Source organism: Phalacrocorax carbo, chromosome 2, assembly GCF_963921805.1.
Source record: "Phalacrocorax carbo chromosome 2, bPhaCar2.1, whole genome shotgun sequence".
Classification (NCBI taxonomy): domain Eukaryota; kingdom Metazoa; phylum Chordata; class Aves; order Suliformes; family Phalacrocoracidae; genus Phalacrocorax; species Phalacrocorax carbo.
Window position 1 is genome coordinate 127,541,205 of NC_087514.1, and position 19,526 is coordinate 127,560,730.

The 19,526-nt window shown below is 37.6% G+C and overlaps 1 protein-coding gene across 1 annotated transcript in view; it reads right to left on the reverse strand.

Annotated features, from left to right (window-relative positions):
- KCNH8 (potassium voltage-gated channel subfamily H member 8) overlaps positions 1 to 19,526 on the reverse strand; it is a 166,019-nt gene that overhangs the window by 16,581 nt on the left and 129,912 nt on the right. The window contains exons 13-15 of the mRNA XM_064441809.1: positions 6,470 to 6,508; positions 4,356 to 4,711; positions 292 to 398 (exon numbers count right to left, since the gene is read on the reverse strand). Of these exons, the coding sequence (XP_064297879.1) occupies positions 292 to 398; positions 4,356 to 4,711; positions 6,470 to 6,508 (502 nt within the window). The remainder of the gene's footprint in view (positions 1 to 291; positions 399 to 4,355; positions 4,712 to 6,469; positions 6,509 to 19,526) is intronic.

Sequence of the window (19,526 nt, forward strand, 5' to 3'; positions counted from 1 at the left end):
GGTTCCTAGCTGATCCTACAGTACTGCTGATAAAATATAACGCATGAAAATACAGTACTCTTTGCAAAACTGTTCTATCATGGTTATCTGTTAGCAGAAAAACACCAAATGGTCTTCGGGACCCTGTTGTATTTTCCTACCGTACCGATGGTGGTACTTAAGTGGTACTGAAAGTACAGATATATGTTAAATCCATTTATGCCACTTCTGAGAATCAAAGAAACAAAGGGGAACAAAAGCAGTTATGAAAACTGTTTTCTCTAAAGAGTGATTTTCCCAGGCAAAACTAACCTCCAATTGTAGGAGATAACCTGGATTCCTGCCTGAGCTGATCAGAGCTGAAGTCAAAGGTTTGGCTTTCCTCATTATGGTTTCCATCTTCAATCCCATCAACAATTCTGTTGAGAAAAATTGGAGTGATGGAACAGTTTCATAAACAGTTTCATAAACATCACATTCATAATTATGTTGTCAAAATTACTCCTAAAGGGCACATTTTTAAGCAACGGTAAATTTTGCACAACATTAAGTTTAGAGAAAAGTAAAAACTGTTATATTGGTATAATTCTTGTGAGTCACTAAAGATTAAACTTACTGTTGGAGGAAGGAATGTGAGGCCAAACATAATTAACTGAAGTTTCAACATTTTCATTACTCTGCAGTATATTCTGGGTCCTAACACAACCTGTGTTGAATATAGTTTGTTTTTCATATCTGAAGTAATCTGTCACCACTCTTTCTTCTACACCAATTAAAGATGCTTCACTATGCTCTTGTGAAGTTTAAATCTCCCTGCATATAACAGCCAGACTCTTATATTAGGCTTACTTAGGCAGAACCTAAGCCTGAACATAATACATTTATAAAAGCATCTCTGTAAACCACAATCAAAAGGGTTGTTGCTATGCAAATAGCTATTCTCAAAGTTGGTTAAACCTAGATAGGTCAGGCAGCGCAATCTGGTTTGCAGATTTGGTTTAGGAAGATGTGTAGACCAGCCTGAAATGTCCCAGTTATGTTGGTATTGGTATTGGATCTAAGTACTAGAAAAGGCATTTTCGCCAGGTGTTTCTACTCATGGATTGCAGTTGACCTCCAATTTGCAGTGTCAAGAAATACAAAGGAAAAAAATGAAGCATTTTGTACAACAATCAAGTGCTGCATACAAATAATAGAAAACTGGTGTCAGGTGGAGAAATCAATACACACTATTAAAAATATAGTCATAATTACGAATGTTTTTTGTTCTCATTTATAACAAATTGTCCTATAAAGATAACGGTTTTAAAGTCAATGAAAGTGACTCAGAAAAATGCCAATCGACAGATGTAGAACATAAATTTCTTGTGTTGTGCAGGCACAAGATTCAGAATTTGTCTTATAGTAGGCAGATGAGTTAAATACTAATCTGGAAGGGCTAAAGCTGGCAGCTCTTGGCCTCTCAGTCAATGGTGATAACTTTGTGATGATAGAAATTAGACTTGCCATCTAATAAGGATATTCTCAAGCAAACCTCTTGACTGAAAATGGAGAAAGGAAGAACAGACAACACAGAGGTATCTGTGCCGTATTTGGCTTGAAGGACCCATGTGACTTAGACCTCTGTGCACATAGCATATATTCTTGTCCTTCTTGGCTCTTCATGTGGGTTTAAGGTTCTGTGTCATGTCTGAGTGTTCGTGATGCCCGTTGGATGTTATTAGATGTCACTAATCTTAACCAGTCTCTGGGAGGAGATGAGACCCAAATGTGGTGCTTGAGCTGCTCTGGCCTATACTGTTATCTGCAGCTGAAAAACCTGAGCGATTACTTTGTTTGAAATTTGCTGTAAAACCTGTTTAATGTCACCTGGCCTCACTGCTTCAAAAAGCAAATTTTAAACACTAATATCCCTTTTGTAGGTATTTCTAATTATATAAAATGCTAACATTTTAACTGCCTTTAAAGCACACAGGGGAAAACCTACTCAGACGTGACTTGGAATTTATAGGTGTTATATTCTTTAAAGTGTTTAAAGATTCAGGCTGAAAAGAAACTGTATTAGCAAAAACAGCTAGTTCTGGAGAGCCAAAAGACAGGATTCTATGTGGAAAATATGTCATGGGCAAGATGCTTATTCATATATAAAAAACTGGCTTTGGAGCAAGATAATCTACTGTGTTGAAAACATGAAGGGACTAAAGTAATTGTAAGTCTCACCCCTTTCTGAATTAGCTATTGTACAGCTCTGAATTTTCTCCTGAAGACAGACACCACCACTCCTAGAAATCCGAAGTCAGAAAAGATTAGCATGTGGCCTCTTCTATGCAGCTGGTCAGGGCTCGAGTGCACTCGTCCAAGTAGGTCTGAGGAGATTCAAATGCATAAATGGCTCTTCCCAGGGCTGCCTTTATCACTTACACTTTATTTCTTTTGGTGCTCTTCTACTTCATAGGCAGTACACAAAAAGTGATTGGGAAGACTATGACTGCATCCTAGAAGTTCTATTTCTTGTACCAAGAGCTATTTAAATATTTCACCCAGTCTCTGTGCTTTATTGCCTTCACTATAGTGTACAAGGAAAGAACCTGAAGCACCAGTGAATAGTTCTGGTGGGCTTACTGTAGGGAGCATCCATAATAGAACAAGCTTCTTAACAGACAAAGTACATTCTCTTGACAAAGTGTGGTTGTACACCTCACAACTGCACTGACTGCACGTTTCAACCAGAGTTTGCCTTCCCCTTACACTGCCGTCCAACAGCAAAGAAAAGCGAGGACCTTAATTAAGGTCTTATTTTCTCTTTAGTAGTTGCTATGAAACACTTAAGGCTCTTTTTAGAGTAATTTTAACATGTCAGTTTAAATGTTCTGATAATATAAACTAATTTTGGGAAATAATATGGAAGTGTTTTGGCTGGAAAACAAAGTCTGAAAACAAATATGTCTTGGATCAATTTTCCAGCCTATTAAGAGCATTATTCTGCAGTTATAAAATTATGAATGGAAATAGGAAATAATAATATATGTAACAATACTTGTTTCAGATTTGCTTTTGCAGCCTTGGGTGCCAACATCTGGCTGCATGTGTTCAGAACAATAATTAGCAAGATTACATTTCAGCAGAAAATATGAAAGGTAGCTTTTTCCCTGACTTACCACTACTTATGCAAATGCTAACGACCTTTACTCATAGCTAACCTGAACCAAATTCATATGAGATCTATGAAAGAATGAGAAAATATCCACTATGCATTTCAATTTTGCTAGTGTAGAAGCCGGTTTTCCACACATTATTTTCCCCTATAGTGACAATACTAAAATCAGTTAATGTCCTGCTCCTGTTTGAAACACAACTGTACTGGTCAAATATAAGATGAGAGGGAAAGTTTTCCATATAGTCTTCCCTGTCCTTTTTATGATTGTATCCTTAGGGGGACAGGTGCCTTGACAGAGCTAAACAAATATTGATCAAGCTGTGGCTATTTCATGTTTGCAATGGCAAGCTGCTGAAACTACCACTCTGCCTCTAGTGAATAAAGGAAGTTCCTGAATATGTAAAATACTTCAAATTATAGAAACCAAAACTTGAACTGGAAGATCAACTGCTGCAGCTCCTCATATGTGAAAAACTGATTGTGATTTCTGTAAAGAACTGATCCCAAAACTCTTGGTAAATAGTTAATTATTACATTGCTGCAATTCAGAAATAAGATACATAAATCACCTTACAACTAACATACAAGTAAAGAAATAAAAATCTTTAAGATTATACACTAATAATACAACAGTAAACCATTATATGACTCTTCTTTATGTCAAAAGTCACAGCTAAACGATTTTCTCAACTTCATATTTATCCTCTACATAACTTGCATTATCAGGTTTCTTTTCCCTGATGTAAAAGAACTTTAAATATTTTCTAAAATTGCTAGGCAATAGTTTTCCATTATAGTCCTCTACTCTAGTAATTTCTGTGTTTGCACAGCTATGCTGTATTATCATCTACTTGCTTTCTAAATGGCTGTCTCTCTGATGGACTCAGAATCTTTCACAGTGCTATTGTGGGAATGCTTCTTATTATAGATGGACAAAATGATACCATAAAGCCAGACTATTCAAATAGTAATTTTTTGTAATTGCTCAATACTTTCCCTTTTTACTGGTAGAAATACTTTATTTTGCAATAAAGTCCTAAAGTCACAACATACTGTATAATGTGTAATAGTTCCTACAATAAGAGGACTTCTCCTTCTCTGTGGGATGAAAAAAAGTATCAACTATTAAAGAAAAAGAAGTATTTTATAGTGTTACAGTCAGCATATTTTTAACACGCGTTATGTGATAGAGAAGAAAATAACCATTCATAACTATTACCTTGGGCTCAGGTCAGGTGGACCACTGGTGGTCAGTGCTGAAAGGTGTAACTTAAGGTTTTTCTCCTTCCTTCTGGAGTAGTAATGGAGCTCTGTTTCATGTTTGGTTCTGGAGGGGTTTGAAGTGCAAGCACGGATGGGCGAATGAAAGGGCACCGTTCCTGAGGCCAACTGCTTCAAGTTTCTCCCTAGGTAGCTTTTATTGCTTCCAGCCTTCTTCTGCTGAGAGGAATTTGTGCTTCTTGTATGGATTGGTGAAAGGGAGCTGCTCTCTTCCTCTCCCTCCTCATCCTCATCTTCATCTTCCACAATTGAAGGGAGTCTCTTCTTTATATTTCCATTTCCCTTGAGCTCTGTCTAAAATAGCAGATGATACATACTAGCATAAAATTCAAAGCCTGATGTTGCAGAAACAGAGTTTCTTCTGGTGTTAATCCTGGAACAAACCCAGATCTAGCACAGCTTTCATGTCTCATTAGAGATAGCTCTTTTGGAACTCTTCCATAGCATGCCTCTTCAGCTATGGCTATATGTGCACACATGAGGCAAATACAAACAAATTAAAAAAGGTGACTAGCGACATAGCCAGTGAACTCACTGCAATATGTTTGGCTACCAAGAAAGATTACTTGACTAGTTCTTACAAGCTGTGTGCCATATGTACACTTGGGTAGATTAATCTTGCTTTATTGAGACATTATTTCTTTTGAATGTTACACTCTCAGACTCCTGGTGGACCAAGGGAAAGAACCGAGGCTGGTAATTCATATAATTCCACATTTTCATGTGGAACCCTGTATAAACGTATAAATAGCATTTACACCAGTTCAGCTCAAGCCTGAATGTCCTTTGTGCCCTTCTTAGTTGTTGTAACTGAAACCACTGCTGGGGTAGCAGGCAGGTTTTTCAGTTTATGCAAAGTTCCATTAATGCACCAATGGTGTGGCGGTGTCAACTTCAGAACTGAGCCATCAAAAAGCAGAGCTACACCTGTTTTTTGGGTTTTTTTTGTTTGTTTTTGTTTTTTTTTTTTTGTTTTTTAAATGCAATTTGAATGCTCAATGTTGGAACCAGGGCAATTTAGAAACAACATAAACCTGGGTTCTGTACTTTATGTGCTAATTAAAGCACAGTGGAAGAGAGCAATGTATTGTTTATTATTGTTTCATGGTAACAAAATACACTGGTCATGAGTGCTGAGATATGCCAACACGGAGCTCATGTCAGGATCAGGTCATAACTCAAAAATAGTTCCATTTATTCCCATGGTACAATTTGCTGTATTTATTGGTAGTAGGTGAATGGACTAAGGCAGAATCAGGTTCCAGGTCAAATTAACAAAATTCACACATCTCAGTGAAGAGCATAGCCAAATGCAACTTCATGGTTTCAGAAAAATTTGCTATTAATTTTTCTTTTCAGGATACTACTCTTAAGCTTAGTTAAGGCACTGTTAACTTTAGATAGAAAAGCTCAGATGAGCTTTTATACTCAAATTTCCCAGATTCAGGCCAAGTAAAACTGGCTGGGTGAAAATGCGGATTTGGGGAATTTATCCAAATGTTCTAAGTGGTTATTAGTACCTGTCTAAATGTTTTGCAGCATGGGTTTAATTTTGCTGTGTGCTACAGCACAACTCCATTGAGTGAATGCTTTTCTCTTAGTATACATTGACAGATTTAGTGAACTAGGTCCTTTCCACCTGAGATGTATAAAAAGGTAAGGATTTAGAACAGTGGCAAAACACCTGTTTATGTAAAATATAATAGCCTTGTTGTCAAACATAATAGTCATCTGAAGCCTGTCATGATGATCAAACTGTACAGGACCTGGCACTGATGAATGAGCTTTACCCATATTTACAATTTTGGCTTGGGTAACCATGTACTTAAAATGCAGGTGCTGTAGTTGGATATCCAAATCCAGCACCTGGGAAAAAGATCATAAGCTGTTACTCATAAAATGGACGGTGGGAGAACTAGCTGCAGGATGCTATTGAAAGTCTCATTCTGAAACCATGGAAGTCAGTTGGAGTTTTTCTAGGTGTTCTCTTGCCATAAATATGTGCATATTTCAAAGTCAAGCTTGGCATATTACCAAATGGGACTAACATACCTGAGATAGCGTAGACTTGTTTGATAATTTTGATATTACCTGAAAAAACAAAACAGAACAGTAGCAAATACGTGTGTCTGCACAATATTGACTTCCAAGTGCAAACAAACATCTAAACCAAAACACTTAGGGTGATACAAGAAAAGAATCTCATGATAAAACAACTGTATTAAGTTAAATGGTGACATAGCGCTGAAAAAAAGGACACTCCTTGGAAACAGATGTTGTGAGAAAAAAAAAGTTTTATTTTCATTAAAAAGCTAGTTCCTGAAAAAATAACATTTTACTTTAATAAAAAGTTGGGTCAAGGCTCCAAACGTGTGGGTTTGGAGGTGGGTCAATGTATGCCTGGTGGCTTCCATGCTGGTTTGATGGAATCCCATGCAGGAACAGTGCTCTGCTTTGGTCCTACCTCTCTGTAGCTCTAGCTCCTGTGCCAGCCTAGTCCTTGCATGTAGGTGATCTAATTATCTGTAGCATCTCTGGGGAATTTTCAGAGGCAGTGATGGAACTGAAGAAAGTAGTACCAATGTAATCCTGAGGGAGATACGTGTCTAACAGCTAGTCAAGGCCATGCCATTTTCCCTTCTTGGATTAAACAGAAAGCGAAACAAAAGAAAAGGAAGAAGAAAAAATCATGCAAGTTTTATGTGTAACTACTTCTAATAAAATCCACTGGAACTGCTGAATAATATCTGTTATGAATATTCTGTTGTTTATTTGAATGTCTACACCTTCACCATGGGCAAGTCTCTGACAGCCTACATGCTGAATATACATAGGAAAATTTTAGTTTGCCAGGTAGAATTTTCAGAGGTGATTTTCAGTTTTCCTAAACCCACATGTCAAGATAAAAAGTGCTTAACACCCATTAATTTGAAATTCATAGCATCAGTTTATTTTTCTCCAAACTCAGGTAGAAGAAGTTAAGCCTTTTGGAAGTCATTGGGATTTCAGACAGGAATTCAGAGCTCCTAAATACACAAATTTTAGGCACAGATTTGCTAAAAATAGTTGTGTTCTTTTCTTCTTCACAAGTTTTTCAGGTTAACCTGAAAATTGTTTCACAGCTGCTCATAAAACTGAGGGTACTAGCAGTGGTATAATACACAAATACACAATGTTTAAGTTTGTGTAAGCAGAACTCCTACTCCACAACAGCCAAGCCAGTAGCAGGTGTATCAATAAATTCAGCAATAACACTCTAATAACTGCCAAACAGAAAAACTGCAATAATTAGGCTAAGTAAATAAAATAAAGGCTGTGTTTTTCCTGAGTTAGATAAAGTACTAGATGATATTAGCAGAGGACAAGATCTCAGACACTGAAATCTCCCAGCTTGCATTGTAGTCTATGTCAACTGAAGAAACGCCATCTCCTTCAAGATTACGGAGAGCTGGAAATGTACTAAAATATTAAAGGCAGAATTAGGAAGTAGTAACAGTCCATTTTGCATATATTTTTAAGATTGATTTACAAAGTGCCCAGAATTTTAGAGCATCAGTTTGCTTGGCTTCTAGGCACAGGTGCAGTATGAATGGTAAAGATCTTAGAAAGTGTGAATGAATTTGCCTGCTGAAGGCTTTAGAAGTGACTTGCCATTTGTAGCTTGTCATGCAGGTGATGACTTATCTTTTTTTTTTTTGTCTGCTGAACATGTGTGTTAATCCTGATTGTACATCTCGAAAAAAAACCCAAACAAATCATATGGACGTCTCCTAGGTGTCCTGGTGGCATTTCCCACAGCTTTGCTGGAGACTTCCAGGTGGACTGGGCTTTCAGCTGCGTCACCAGCTGGGCGCACTGTTCCCTGGCTGCCAGGACTACTCGCTCCACTGCCCATCAGCACAGTGGTCCCAGCCACCCATAGGTCCTCTCTGCTCTCAGTGTTACCCTTGCTGGTCGCTGCAGCAGAGAGAAACTGGCTGCAAAGGAAATGGGGGTAGTGGCAGCACTTTGTGGCTTTATGACCCTGCCAACAGAAATGTAAAAGGATTTTTGAAGGCAGGTCGTTTCTCTCAGGAAGGGGAAGGAGTGTGCTTGGGAGGAAGGGTAGCAGAAAAGAAGGATTGGTATGAACAGGGAGCAGGCGATGTGAGAAACCACTCATCAGGTTTTCTTCTTTCATTTCCGCAAACTGACCCCTTTAACTCACTGGGGACAGTTTCAGTCTGAATTAATTGGTACTTTTAGATAAATTCTGGACCTATAAACTATTTTTCCATAGAACAGAAACCACAGTAAAGAGTGTTGTAATTATGTCTGTATTTATATGTTGCAGCCATGTTTATTGTTTGCAACTTTGAACACCATATCTTGCACACATAAAACAGGGGCCCGGACCTTATGGCATAGTAGTTGAAAGTTGGTAAAAGAAAGTATAATTAATCTGTCACCAGAGAGAATTCTCAAGAGTTTGGCTTTTAAACCTCCTTCAGCAACTCTCTTCTCTCTCTCCCTGCAAAAATACCATTCTCAAAGAGAAAAAGGAAAGATAAATACAAGAACAAGGATGAAGCCAATCAAAGGGCAGTAAATTTAAAGACTTCACATTGCACCTACCTTTATCTCTGTAAAATGTAGTATCAGAGTAAATATGAGGTACTGTCCTAGTTTCTGGTAAAACATTTTAAACGCTTAAAATAAAATGCTCTTTTTTTTTCTTATGCAAAAATAAAGAGGATGCAAAATAACTCACATTCTAATCTTTTAAAATGAAGTACAACTCTTAAAGGATAAAAGCTGCTGAAAGAAAAACATGGGTATTTCCCCTGCTGTGCATTAGGAAAAAAAACAACAAAAAAGACTGATGTTAGCATGAGTTGTGTGAAATACTGTCAAAGGGTCTAATTCAGTTTTTAATTTCAGCCTTGGTATCTCTTTATGTCTTGTGAAACCAGTTATTAAATTTAATTTTATAAGATAAAAAAATAATAGATCATGTACAAAAAGCAGACTCAGATCGAATTCTTCCGTGTATGTATCTCAGATTTATAATCTTGTAATTATTTAATATGCTAATATAGAGAGCTTAAAAATTCAGTAATCTTTATCATTGCTTATTATAAACACAAAAAGAACATTTCCCTATCTGAAAGCACTGATGGTTTGCTGTTGAGAGCCAGTGATCTGAAGATTTTTCCAGGGTCAAGAGACAGTAGTCTTTAATAGAACAATCTCTACCAGCAATTGTGGCCAAACCAGGTAATTAGCTGGACAATAATTCAAGACTAATTCAGATTATAAATCCCTAAAAAGAGAAATATAGAGATGCAGCTAAATTTGGGGTTAATACATTCAACGTCCAGGTAAGTAAATTTGCATTTTTGGGCTCAAAGGAATGTTATCAGCTTTTACAGGCCTGATTCCTGTTGTCTTCGCAAGAAGTAGGAACAAAAGTAGAAACATGATTTTGCTGATTTGTTTGCAACTCTTGTGTCCTAAAATACATGAATGATTATTTGAGGAGTCAAAGGGTAAAGTACACTTTCAAGAAAGGAAAGGATTCAAAATCAGAGTAGAACTTTAATGTTCTTTGGAAAAAGGAAAAACCCATTTAAGAGCATTGCCAGTGTGGGGGAAAAAACCAAGAATGCATGACATATGTTCTATTCTTTGCAAATTTACTGTATGGTAATGGAAAGGAGATGAACACATACTGCTGAAAAGCTTAATGCCTCACGTGTTCAGGCCTCAATTTTCCATAATCAGGACATTTTTCAATGAAATAACACAAATCCATTGAATCACAAAGGAGTCAACCACTCGCAAAGTGTTTCTCAGGTTAGATATAATTGTTTTACTGCTAAATTTACTGAGCAATTTAACCCTTTTTTTTTTCTTTTTCTTTTTAAGACTTTCTATAGTTCATTGGCTTGTTCCTATGTTTTCTCAGGTTTATTCTTATATCTTTTACTTGCTTAATGGAGAGATAAAGAAAATGTATTTTGTTGAAGCAGATGCTTTCAGTATTCTCTGATCCTACCTACAGTATAGAGTATATTGAATTAGCTGCAGAGTTGAACAGCAGATCTGTCACCAGTATTTTATCCTAGGCGACCAATAATTGTGAATTGCCGTGAGCTCTGCAATCTTCTGTTAAGTCCTTATCCTACATCATTCCTGTCTTTTCAAGGAATTATTGTAGCCTGTGAAGTTAAGACAAGTGTTCAATAACTGGCTGGTTGTGCTTAGCTTTGGATAAGTTTTTTTGCAAATTAACACTTTCTTGGATTCAAATTTATCACATGAGCTTTTATATTTAGTATTAGAGGTTTACTTTTCATATATTTATTTAAAACCTGGATGTTAAGTTCACTGCATTGATTAGTAAAAATTTTTAATTATACTTTGATTGTTTTATTAACAATACAGGATCTGTTGCATTTTGTGTTAAAAAGATAAGTCATGTCACAGAAACAAAAACTAACCTCTCTGTCACTTGCTCCAAATCAAGAATCAAATAAATGGTAAATGTGGCTGGTATAATTTGTCATTTTTACTTCTATATTCTTACTTCCCTCTCCCCCACCCCAAAACAGGAAAAAAAAATAGTGTCCCAAACTGCTCTGAACATGTATCTTTCATAGCAAACCTGTGCCAATAAAAACTGAAAAAAAAAAAATTAAGGAGACAGTCAGTAAGGTCAAAAGAAGGCAAAAGGAGGAATTGTTAAAATAGACAACAGACTGGCACTGCCTGTACATTCCTCTGGCAGGTTGCATTTTTTGGAAAAGCTTGTAGATTACCATAGATCTTGTAGATTAGACAAAAGATATACTTTTTAACACTCCTACAGTATGGTCACAGTCATGGTAAGATTTACATACTATTAATAGAAACTACGATTAATGCTAACAGCTTTCAAAGCAATAAAATTCAAAATTCTGCCCCTTCCTGAAAATACTCAGATATATGCTCAACTTTATGGCACTCCGAGATTTCACACAGGCTTGTAAATATTTGCAGGACTGGTCCTGTGGATTGATATAAAATTAGACTCTCCTCAAGGTTGTAGATACTGCAGAAGAGTTGCTCATATTGTTAGCTTTACCTTTAAATGAAACTTCATACTACTTTTTATGTAAATATGTGTATCTAACCTCAGAGAGGCTCTTGAAAAGAAAAGAGGATGACAATGAAGTGGACCTTGAAAAGTACACTCCCAAAGAATTTAATTACCTCCTAATTGCCTATTTCCAAGCATTCCCAATGCTGCCCAGTTGTTTTGTTAGCACTCAGAGGTCAAACCAGTGGGTTGAGTGTTAAGTGACTCACTGAGGACAGCAACATATCTGTGGAGAATTTTTAAGAAAGTCCAGCTTTGTCTGGCTTTTAGGGTAAACATTACAAAGAAGGCAGGGACTGGCATAATCTGTTTCCTTATTTTAAAATCTGGTAGTTTGTCTTTTTTTTTTTTTTTTTTCTCTCTTCCTCAGAAACTTTTCTTCTAAATAATGAGTATTTTGCTTTTTGGATGGCAACTCGATCAGTAGATTAACCTCTAGTCAATTCTCTCAGAAGGAAAAAAAAAGTGCTAATTGAGCACACATCTGGCCCGTAGACATATTCAGAGTTAAAACTTTGGGGAAGACAGCAGACCTACAGTACCTGTGAAAGCGATTCCCATGATTTCACCTCAGGGCAAGAAGTCATGTCCTGGCATGTGAAAGTATCAGCAGAATTCTAAGTATATAACCTTGTTAAGCAAGAGAGCTATCATACTTTCCTTCCCCTGAGATGCAATTTGTGTTTTCTATATATGCATAATACAGAAAAACTGAGCGCATAGCTTTTGGGAGCTCATAGCAGATTTGTTACTCAAGAAGTTCTGCATAGGTTAGGAGCTAAGAAAACACCACACTCAATAAGTGAATAAAATTGCTTCAATTTTTGAAGTACCATGGTATAAAACTAAACTCGGGGTCAGAGACATCCAGTATCAATTTTGCTGAAGGAATGAACGTAGTGTGATTATCAATGGAACCTGTTCCTGAATACTTATATATGCAGTATTGTACTGTATATACAGTATATATGCATACATTTGTTAGTACAGTCATGTTATTATTTATCACAGCATTGAAAAAGTGATCTGTATGTCTTAGGAACTAGATTTTAGGCAGAACTCTAGTCACACTTATGTAGGTAGCTTCTGTAGTTCTGGTTTTACTGAGTGAAGGTATAGATGATCAAAAAGAAAAAATATGCTGATATATTTGGTTTTATATCAGTAAAATCTTAGAGTGCATTTGTACATAAATAATTTTTTGCTTTCATTTTTGTATGCTTTTCTGTCTTTGAACAGAGGGATGGGTCTAGATCTTCAGAGGTCCCTTCCAACCTCAGCTGTTCTACTATTTCATGATGTTTTAAAAAATTGCACTAAAAATGCTTCCATCTCAATAAAATTGAGAATGGATACTTGTATCCATGTAGAATGCCTACTTGATAGACAAGTTGCCCTGATTATAGACAGTTTACTGAAAGACTACATCATCTTTAACTTCACACATTCCAGCATGTATCCTGAGGTTATACTGCAATGACTCTGCCAGTGATGTAGGAACTTTACTGTATGTCCTGGTTTCCATATGACTTGTTTTTCAAGGCCCAGGACAGTGTTCTGGGTGGTGGCATGGGGCACAGGATACGTTTCCAGCTATCCGGTGGTTGCTTCCACCATTGTAAGCACATGGCACTTGCCTTAGCACGTTTGTGGGAGTGTGATAAAATCAATCTGCCAGGCCTCCCCATATTTGTATTTCAGCCATTGTCCTCCATACCACAGAGGCTTTACTCTCTTGGCTTGCTTGATTGCAGTGCACATTTCACATTCATGGATAGCCTGTGCAGTAGTGTCCATGGTCAAGTCCACCCCTCGATCATGAGCACATCTGTATGTTGCTTCTCTCCCTTGATGGCCTGAGGTATCAGGGGCCCACTGAGCTATAAATAATTCACCCCAATGTTGCCAGTCCAGATCCACCTCAGCCCCTTCAACCTTAGCAACCTGATCCACCTGCTGGTTGGTTTTCCTTGCAGCTCTGGTATGCATGCCTCTATGGTCAAGGTAGATATTCCATCCCACTTCTTCATGTCCTCTGCATGGTCATGCAGGTAAAACCACAGGGTGGCCTGTGGGGTGTATCCAATATATCGTCTTTCTTGGGCAGAGGGATGCTTACTCCTAATGGCTGAGATACTGGTCTGTACAGGTGACGAGTAGGACATATCCTCTTTGGTTGCTGGTACTCCCAGGACAGTTTTTCGGACAGTTTTTCCACAGCTGAGATGCAGGCCCATAGGGATGAAGAGAGACTTCCTTCATATTGCTGGAGCTGGCCAGCCAATTCATCCACTGTTGGTTCTTCTCCATCTTTCCAGGACATTACTGCCAATGAGTTTGCATGTGACGATGGCGTGCTCCATAAAAACTTCCACATGAGTCGTGCACCTGACTTTATCTGGATCTTTGGAAAACTGCTGGAGCGGCCAGGTGACAATGTGCTTGCCTGGATGATGGCTGAAATATTTTCTCATATCTTGCAGCTCACACAGGAATAGGGGTTGGATGGTTACCATCTCATCTATGGGTTCTGCCTCCTCCTCCTCTGCTCATGATGGCCCTGGTTAATATTCATCCCTTACTAAATGAGCTGATTTTCTTGTGTATTTTTTCTTGTGTATATAGGTGACTGACACTGGCATGGGTTGGTTTCCTGGTTCAGCTGCAGTACCTGTTGCGGGAGTTGTAGTATTTGCAGTGTTGGTTGCTGAGCTTGGGTTAGCTGCAGTGCCTGTTGTTTTTTTGTCAGACCCAGAGACCTTCTCTTTCCCTTGAGGGTTCTGAATGGTGTTGAACAGGGCTTGGTAGGCATGGGCCAGGCCCCAGGATGTTGCAGCAATTTGTGTCTCGTTGAAGTTGCCAGGGTGACAACATACTTGTCCCAGATACCTTACTAGTTTTTCAGGATTTTGCACTTGTTTAGGGGTGAAATTCCAAAACACTGGAGGTGCTCACTGTCCTAGGTATTTGCCCATACTACCCCACATACCCTGCCACTCGTAACTATCAAGCCTTGGGGCAGATCTCTGCTGATCAGCATGCAAAGGATGATATTCTTAATTTGCTTATTAATCTTAGACAAAACCAAAACAATATTTCCAAGCAATATCGAAAGAAATATCTTAACTACCCAAGGATTTTCAAGACACTGAAAAGTTATTGTCATGAAGGAGGAGACATCGTAGAAGAAGGTAGCAAAGGTGCCATTCTGTATTTCCTCCATAAAAAACCTCTCAGAGGAAGAGGTATAATTGCTAGTTGTCTCCATGAGGTGGTACCTGCAGTACAGTAACGGTTTCAGTACAAAACCCAAATACCAGATAAAGCTCAAGGCCAGTGCTTTAATAACAGATTTCCCAGGCAAAACACTGCTAATCACTGCAGAGCACAGCAAACTGCAAAAACCAACTCCGTTCTTTAACATGTACAGCAAAAACTAGAGCATGCTGCACGTCAGATAAACTAATATTGAGAACAGATGAATCAATATCATAATCTGCAACTGTTAACAGATATAAATTCCTTAATATGCTCTGGTTTATCTGTTATTATCTCAAACCCATGCCAAAAAGGACTGTGGTAGTTTAATCCCTAGCCAGCAACTAAGCACCACGCAGCTGCTTGCTCACTCCCCCGCAGTGGGATAGGGGAGAGAATCAGAAGAGTAGAAGTGAGAAAACTTGTGGGTTGAGAAAAGAACAGTTTAATAATTTACTACGACTACTACTACTACACAAAACAAATGATGCACGATGCAATTGCTCACCACCCACTGACGGATGCCCATCCCGTCCCTGAGCAGCCATTGCTGCCCCCTGGCCAACTCCCCCCAGTTTATATATTGAGCATGATGTCATATAGTATGGAATATCCCTTTGGCCAGTTTGGGACAGCTGTCCTGGCTATGATCTCTCCCAGCTTCTTGTGCACCTGGCAGAGCATGGGAAACTGAAAAGTCTTCAACTTAGTGTAAATCCTACGTAACAACAACTAAAAGATCAGTGTGTTATCAACATTATTCTCATACTAAATCCAAAACACAGCACTATACCAGTTACTAGGAAGAAAATTAACTCTATCCTAGCAGAAACCAAGACAGCATATAAGCCAGTCTGATATGCTCGTTACATCTCAAGGAAGTCTGTGCCTTCAGAACCAGTGTTCTTACAGAAGAAGTTGTGGTATTATAATTTCCTTCATAAATTAGTCTTACTTTACACAGAATAATGAAAGGTTAGGTTATTGTAAGAATGTTTCTAAATTTAAGGCCACTATCTGGTTGTTGCCATATCAATGCAAAATAAAAGCAACTATAGAAAAAAAGTTTCTCTAGATTCATACCATTGTAAGGTTAAGATACATTAGGATTACTTTTATTTTCCATTTTTTCCAATGTAGTGAGAAAGATATGATATTAATATTGTGAAAGTTACATTATCATGGTTCCTAAGGCACAGTGAAGCACAGTGGAAAAAGTTATCATCTAGCATCCCTGTTGAATTAAAATAAAAATATGGTTAGATTCCAAGGCAATACTCTCTGAAAGCCAGGGGATTTTTCTGCCTAAAATTCTGTTTGACAGTGTTTTATACCCTCCTCACACCACAGTCTAAAAACATCAATAAGCTGCTTTGCTAGCCTGGGTTTTTTTTTCAATGTGTAACCCTCTGGTTAAGCTTTATAATCTGATGCAGAATGCAATAATCCCAGGAATTTAAATGAATGAAAGTAGATCGCACTGAAAATTACTCAAAAGCTATAATTAGAAGTAAAATTTTGTCACTCATTTAAACATTTTAATTCTAGTTACAGTGAATATTGTTTGTATTTGTTATGAAAGTGCTAAGGTCCAATTGTGAAAACCTAATTACATACATGCATTGAATAGTCTTGTTATAAATTTCCTTTTCTCCCTTTAGGCTTCTTCCACATCTTGTGGGATTCACCCTTGCAGCCAGTCATGTGTTTGTTTTAGGTGTAAAATGGAAAAGACTTGTAAAAACACAAGAATTAATGAAAAAAATTAATTAATGGAAAAGATATCATAATTGCATAGATAAATTGTGGTGGGATGAATCTTCTACCTGAAAAATAACCCCAAATCAGAAGAACAAACTATTAGAGAGACAAAACCAGATAGCATCGGCAGCTGTGTGTTGTTATTTTAAAAATATTAGAATGACTGAAGGCTACAGAAATGAGGCAGGAGCATACCAGTAAAAAAAATCCTTCAGGTAAAGGTACTATGAAAGAAAATGAAAAGGCCATGAAGCCTGCAAGAGAAAAGGTATACCAGTCTGTCCTTTTCAAATTACATATTTCCTTATTGCATTATTTCTCAGCGGTGTAACATATTGAAGGATATATTAGAAACATGATAGTAAGATGATTATCTTGAGGGGTACTGGGTGAACTGATGGCTCAGAGGCACCACACATCATGCTCACCAATGACTGCAAGTAAACAAGCTTTATGAGTTAGCAGACAGCAAAAAGGAGTGAAACCCGGTTCGCACTATAGCTCCAGGTCAGCCCCACTCCCACGGTGAGTGAAGCAGGTAATTGCCAGGTTGATAGAGTGGAGGAAGGACTGACTGTAACACTGCAGAGAGGAGGGTATTGCAGCAGAATCAGTTGTCTGAAACTAACATCCACTTTAAATAGCCAAAGATCCATCAAAACATGCTTAGTGTCATGAATACAGGTAGGAGACCTGTGAAATACCTTGCAGAGAACTAGATGACAAAGCTCATTCCTGAACTGTTTCTCATTAATTTAAAATCAGAAAGGGAGTGCAAAACAGGTGAAGGAACTCCTCTGGGTTTTTTATCAATAGTCATGCCCTTCTATACATGCACAATCCTGTTACCTGTTCTATAGAAATACAGATGTTAAGCTGTGTAAGTGAAGTTGTGAAAGTGCTGTCTTTTTCAGCAATAGGGTAACTTATTTTGGGAAGATGGAGAGGGAGAGAGGGAAGAAGGAAAAAAATATTCCAGGTGCTCTGAGAAGCATGAATGAAAAATCTGAGCAGCTTGTAAAATGTGAAAAAGCACTGAGCAGCACTGATTGCAGAGTAGTCCATGCACAGAGTCGGGTAAGAGGCCTACTCCAGTGAACACATCAGGCCTCATATCTCAGCATTAATTTTATGTTCATGATTTTAAAATTAACTGAGTTTTTGCTAGTATGAGGAGGACCTTCACTCCTATACTATAATTGTTGAGAAGGTGAGAAGTTTGCAGACTCCATCTCATATCATAAGAGGTATAAAGGAGAAAAGGAAATATGGAGGCTGACAGACAGAAAGCAGTGGATGCACAGCCATCAGACACTTAGGATCTCTAACAGAACAATGGGAATTTGTTCTGTGTGTCTGCCAAGTGCACACAGACTAAGGAGAAACATCATAAACAGGAATCCAAGGGTTGCGGTTTTTTTCAGGGTAGTCATGCAGGTAGAGTATTAGACTTCTGTTGCTTTGGGTGATTTATTGACTTATCTATTCCACCTGTTGTGATAATGCTTACATAGAACCACAAAAATTGCCATTGACTGGTCTCCTGGTTTGCAGAATTCATACCTACTGTGCCACAGACAATAAACACCAGTGAGCTACACCTGAAGTAATAGCACACAGTATTCTGCCAGACGAGCTATTGACAAAAGCAGGTGCTTAACTGCATGTAAGTTTGTTTAAAAATGATTAGTCTTCCTCAAAGTTATCCAACCTTACTCTAAATGTCAAAGTAGGGCTTTTTAACTTTTCTTGGGTAAGCCACTTCTTTCTACACAGCTGCTGGGTAACGTGGCAAAACCCTCTTCTCTTAAAAAGATGGTTGGGATTATTTGGGAAATCTTTTATGGAAATTATTTATTATGAAAAATATGTTACAACTTGTGATCCTCCTGCAGTGTACAGGATGAGCTATGATCTAAGCTGGGGTGGAGGAATTATGATTAAATGTAGCAGTGTAGTAAGAGTTGGCTTGGAAATCAGTTTTTTCAATGCATAGATTTTATTATAAACACAGAGGTAACACCAAAGAAATAGGATTTTTATGGCTCTGAAAATGAAACACATCAATAAGTAATTAAGTGACTGAAATTTCTATCAGTTTTTTTATCTTACAACATTTGCCATATTAAAAGCAACTATTTTTAAAAAATTGCCTTTTTTTTCCTTAATATCTATAGAATTGCAAATAGGACAACTTTGATATTTTTCTTTAAAGCAAAATACTGATTATTATGCAGATAATAAAGATGCATTGAAAAAATCAGGAATGTCATGCTGTTTCCATTGCTAATTCACAATAGATAATCAAATATGTAATAGATAGAATTCCTTTTGAGTTGTTATTATATTGGAAAGCAGCTTTCATAAATTCAACAGACCTGTATTACACTATCTAGAAAAAGCATGACTCAAGAGGCAAGAATGAATGTATGTCAAACAAGTAATCTAGTAGCTGAAAACCAGACAGTGGCTAGGCAGACTTCCAACTGAATTTTATGCTTGCATTCAAAATAATTTTTGCTATCCTTTTTTCTGCCTTCAGGAGCTATACTACCCATTGGCATGAAAAAAGATAAAAGTCTAGACATAAACTAATTAAAAAGAAATAAGGTGGGATTACTAATATGCTTCTGAAATACTTGTTTAATGCTTAGCGAGAATGAGCCGGAAAACTCAGCATACTTTAGATCAGAATTTGTAGTTATTTTTCTTCCCAATCTGTGCCCTCTCTTGTATGCTGCAGAGCTTAGAGCTGTTTCCACCGTTAAGAACAACTGGTTTGACCCACTGTCAGGTTTACCAGTAGAAAATGAGGAGCATTCCCTGTAATTTGCTTGGTATTGCTAATAGCAACCTGAGCTTTATTATATTAAAAAAACCCCACAACTCAATCATTAAAATTTAATAAATTCTCCAAAGGACAAGAATTAAGCCCTGTTTTGTCAGACAAGGCCTTTCTGGGGGGAAAAA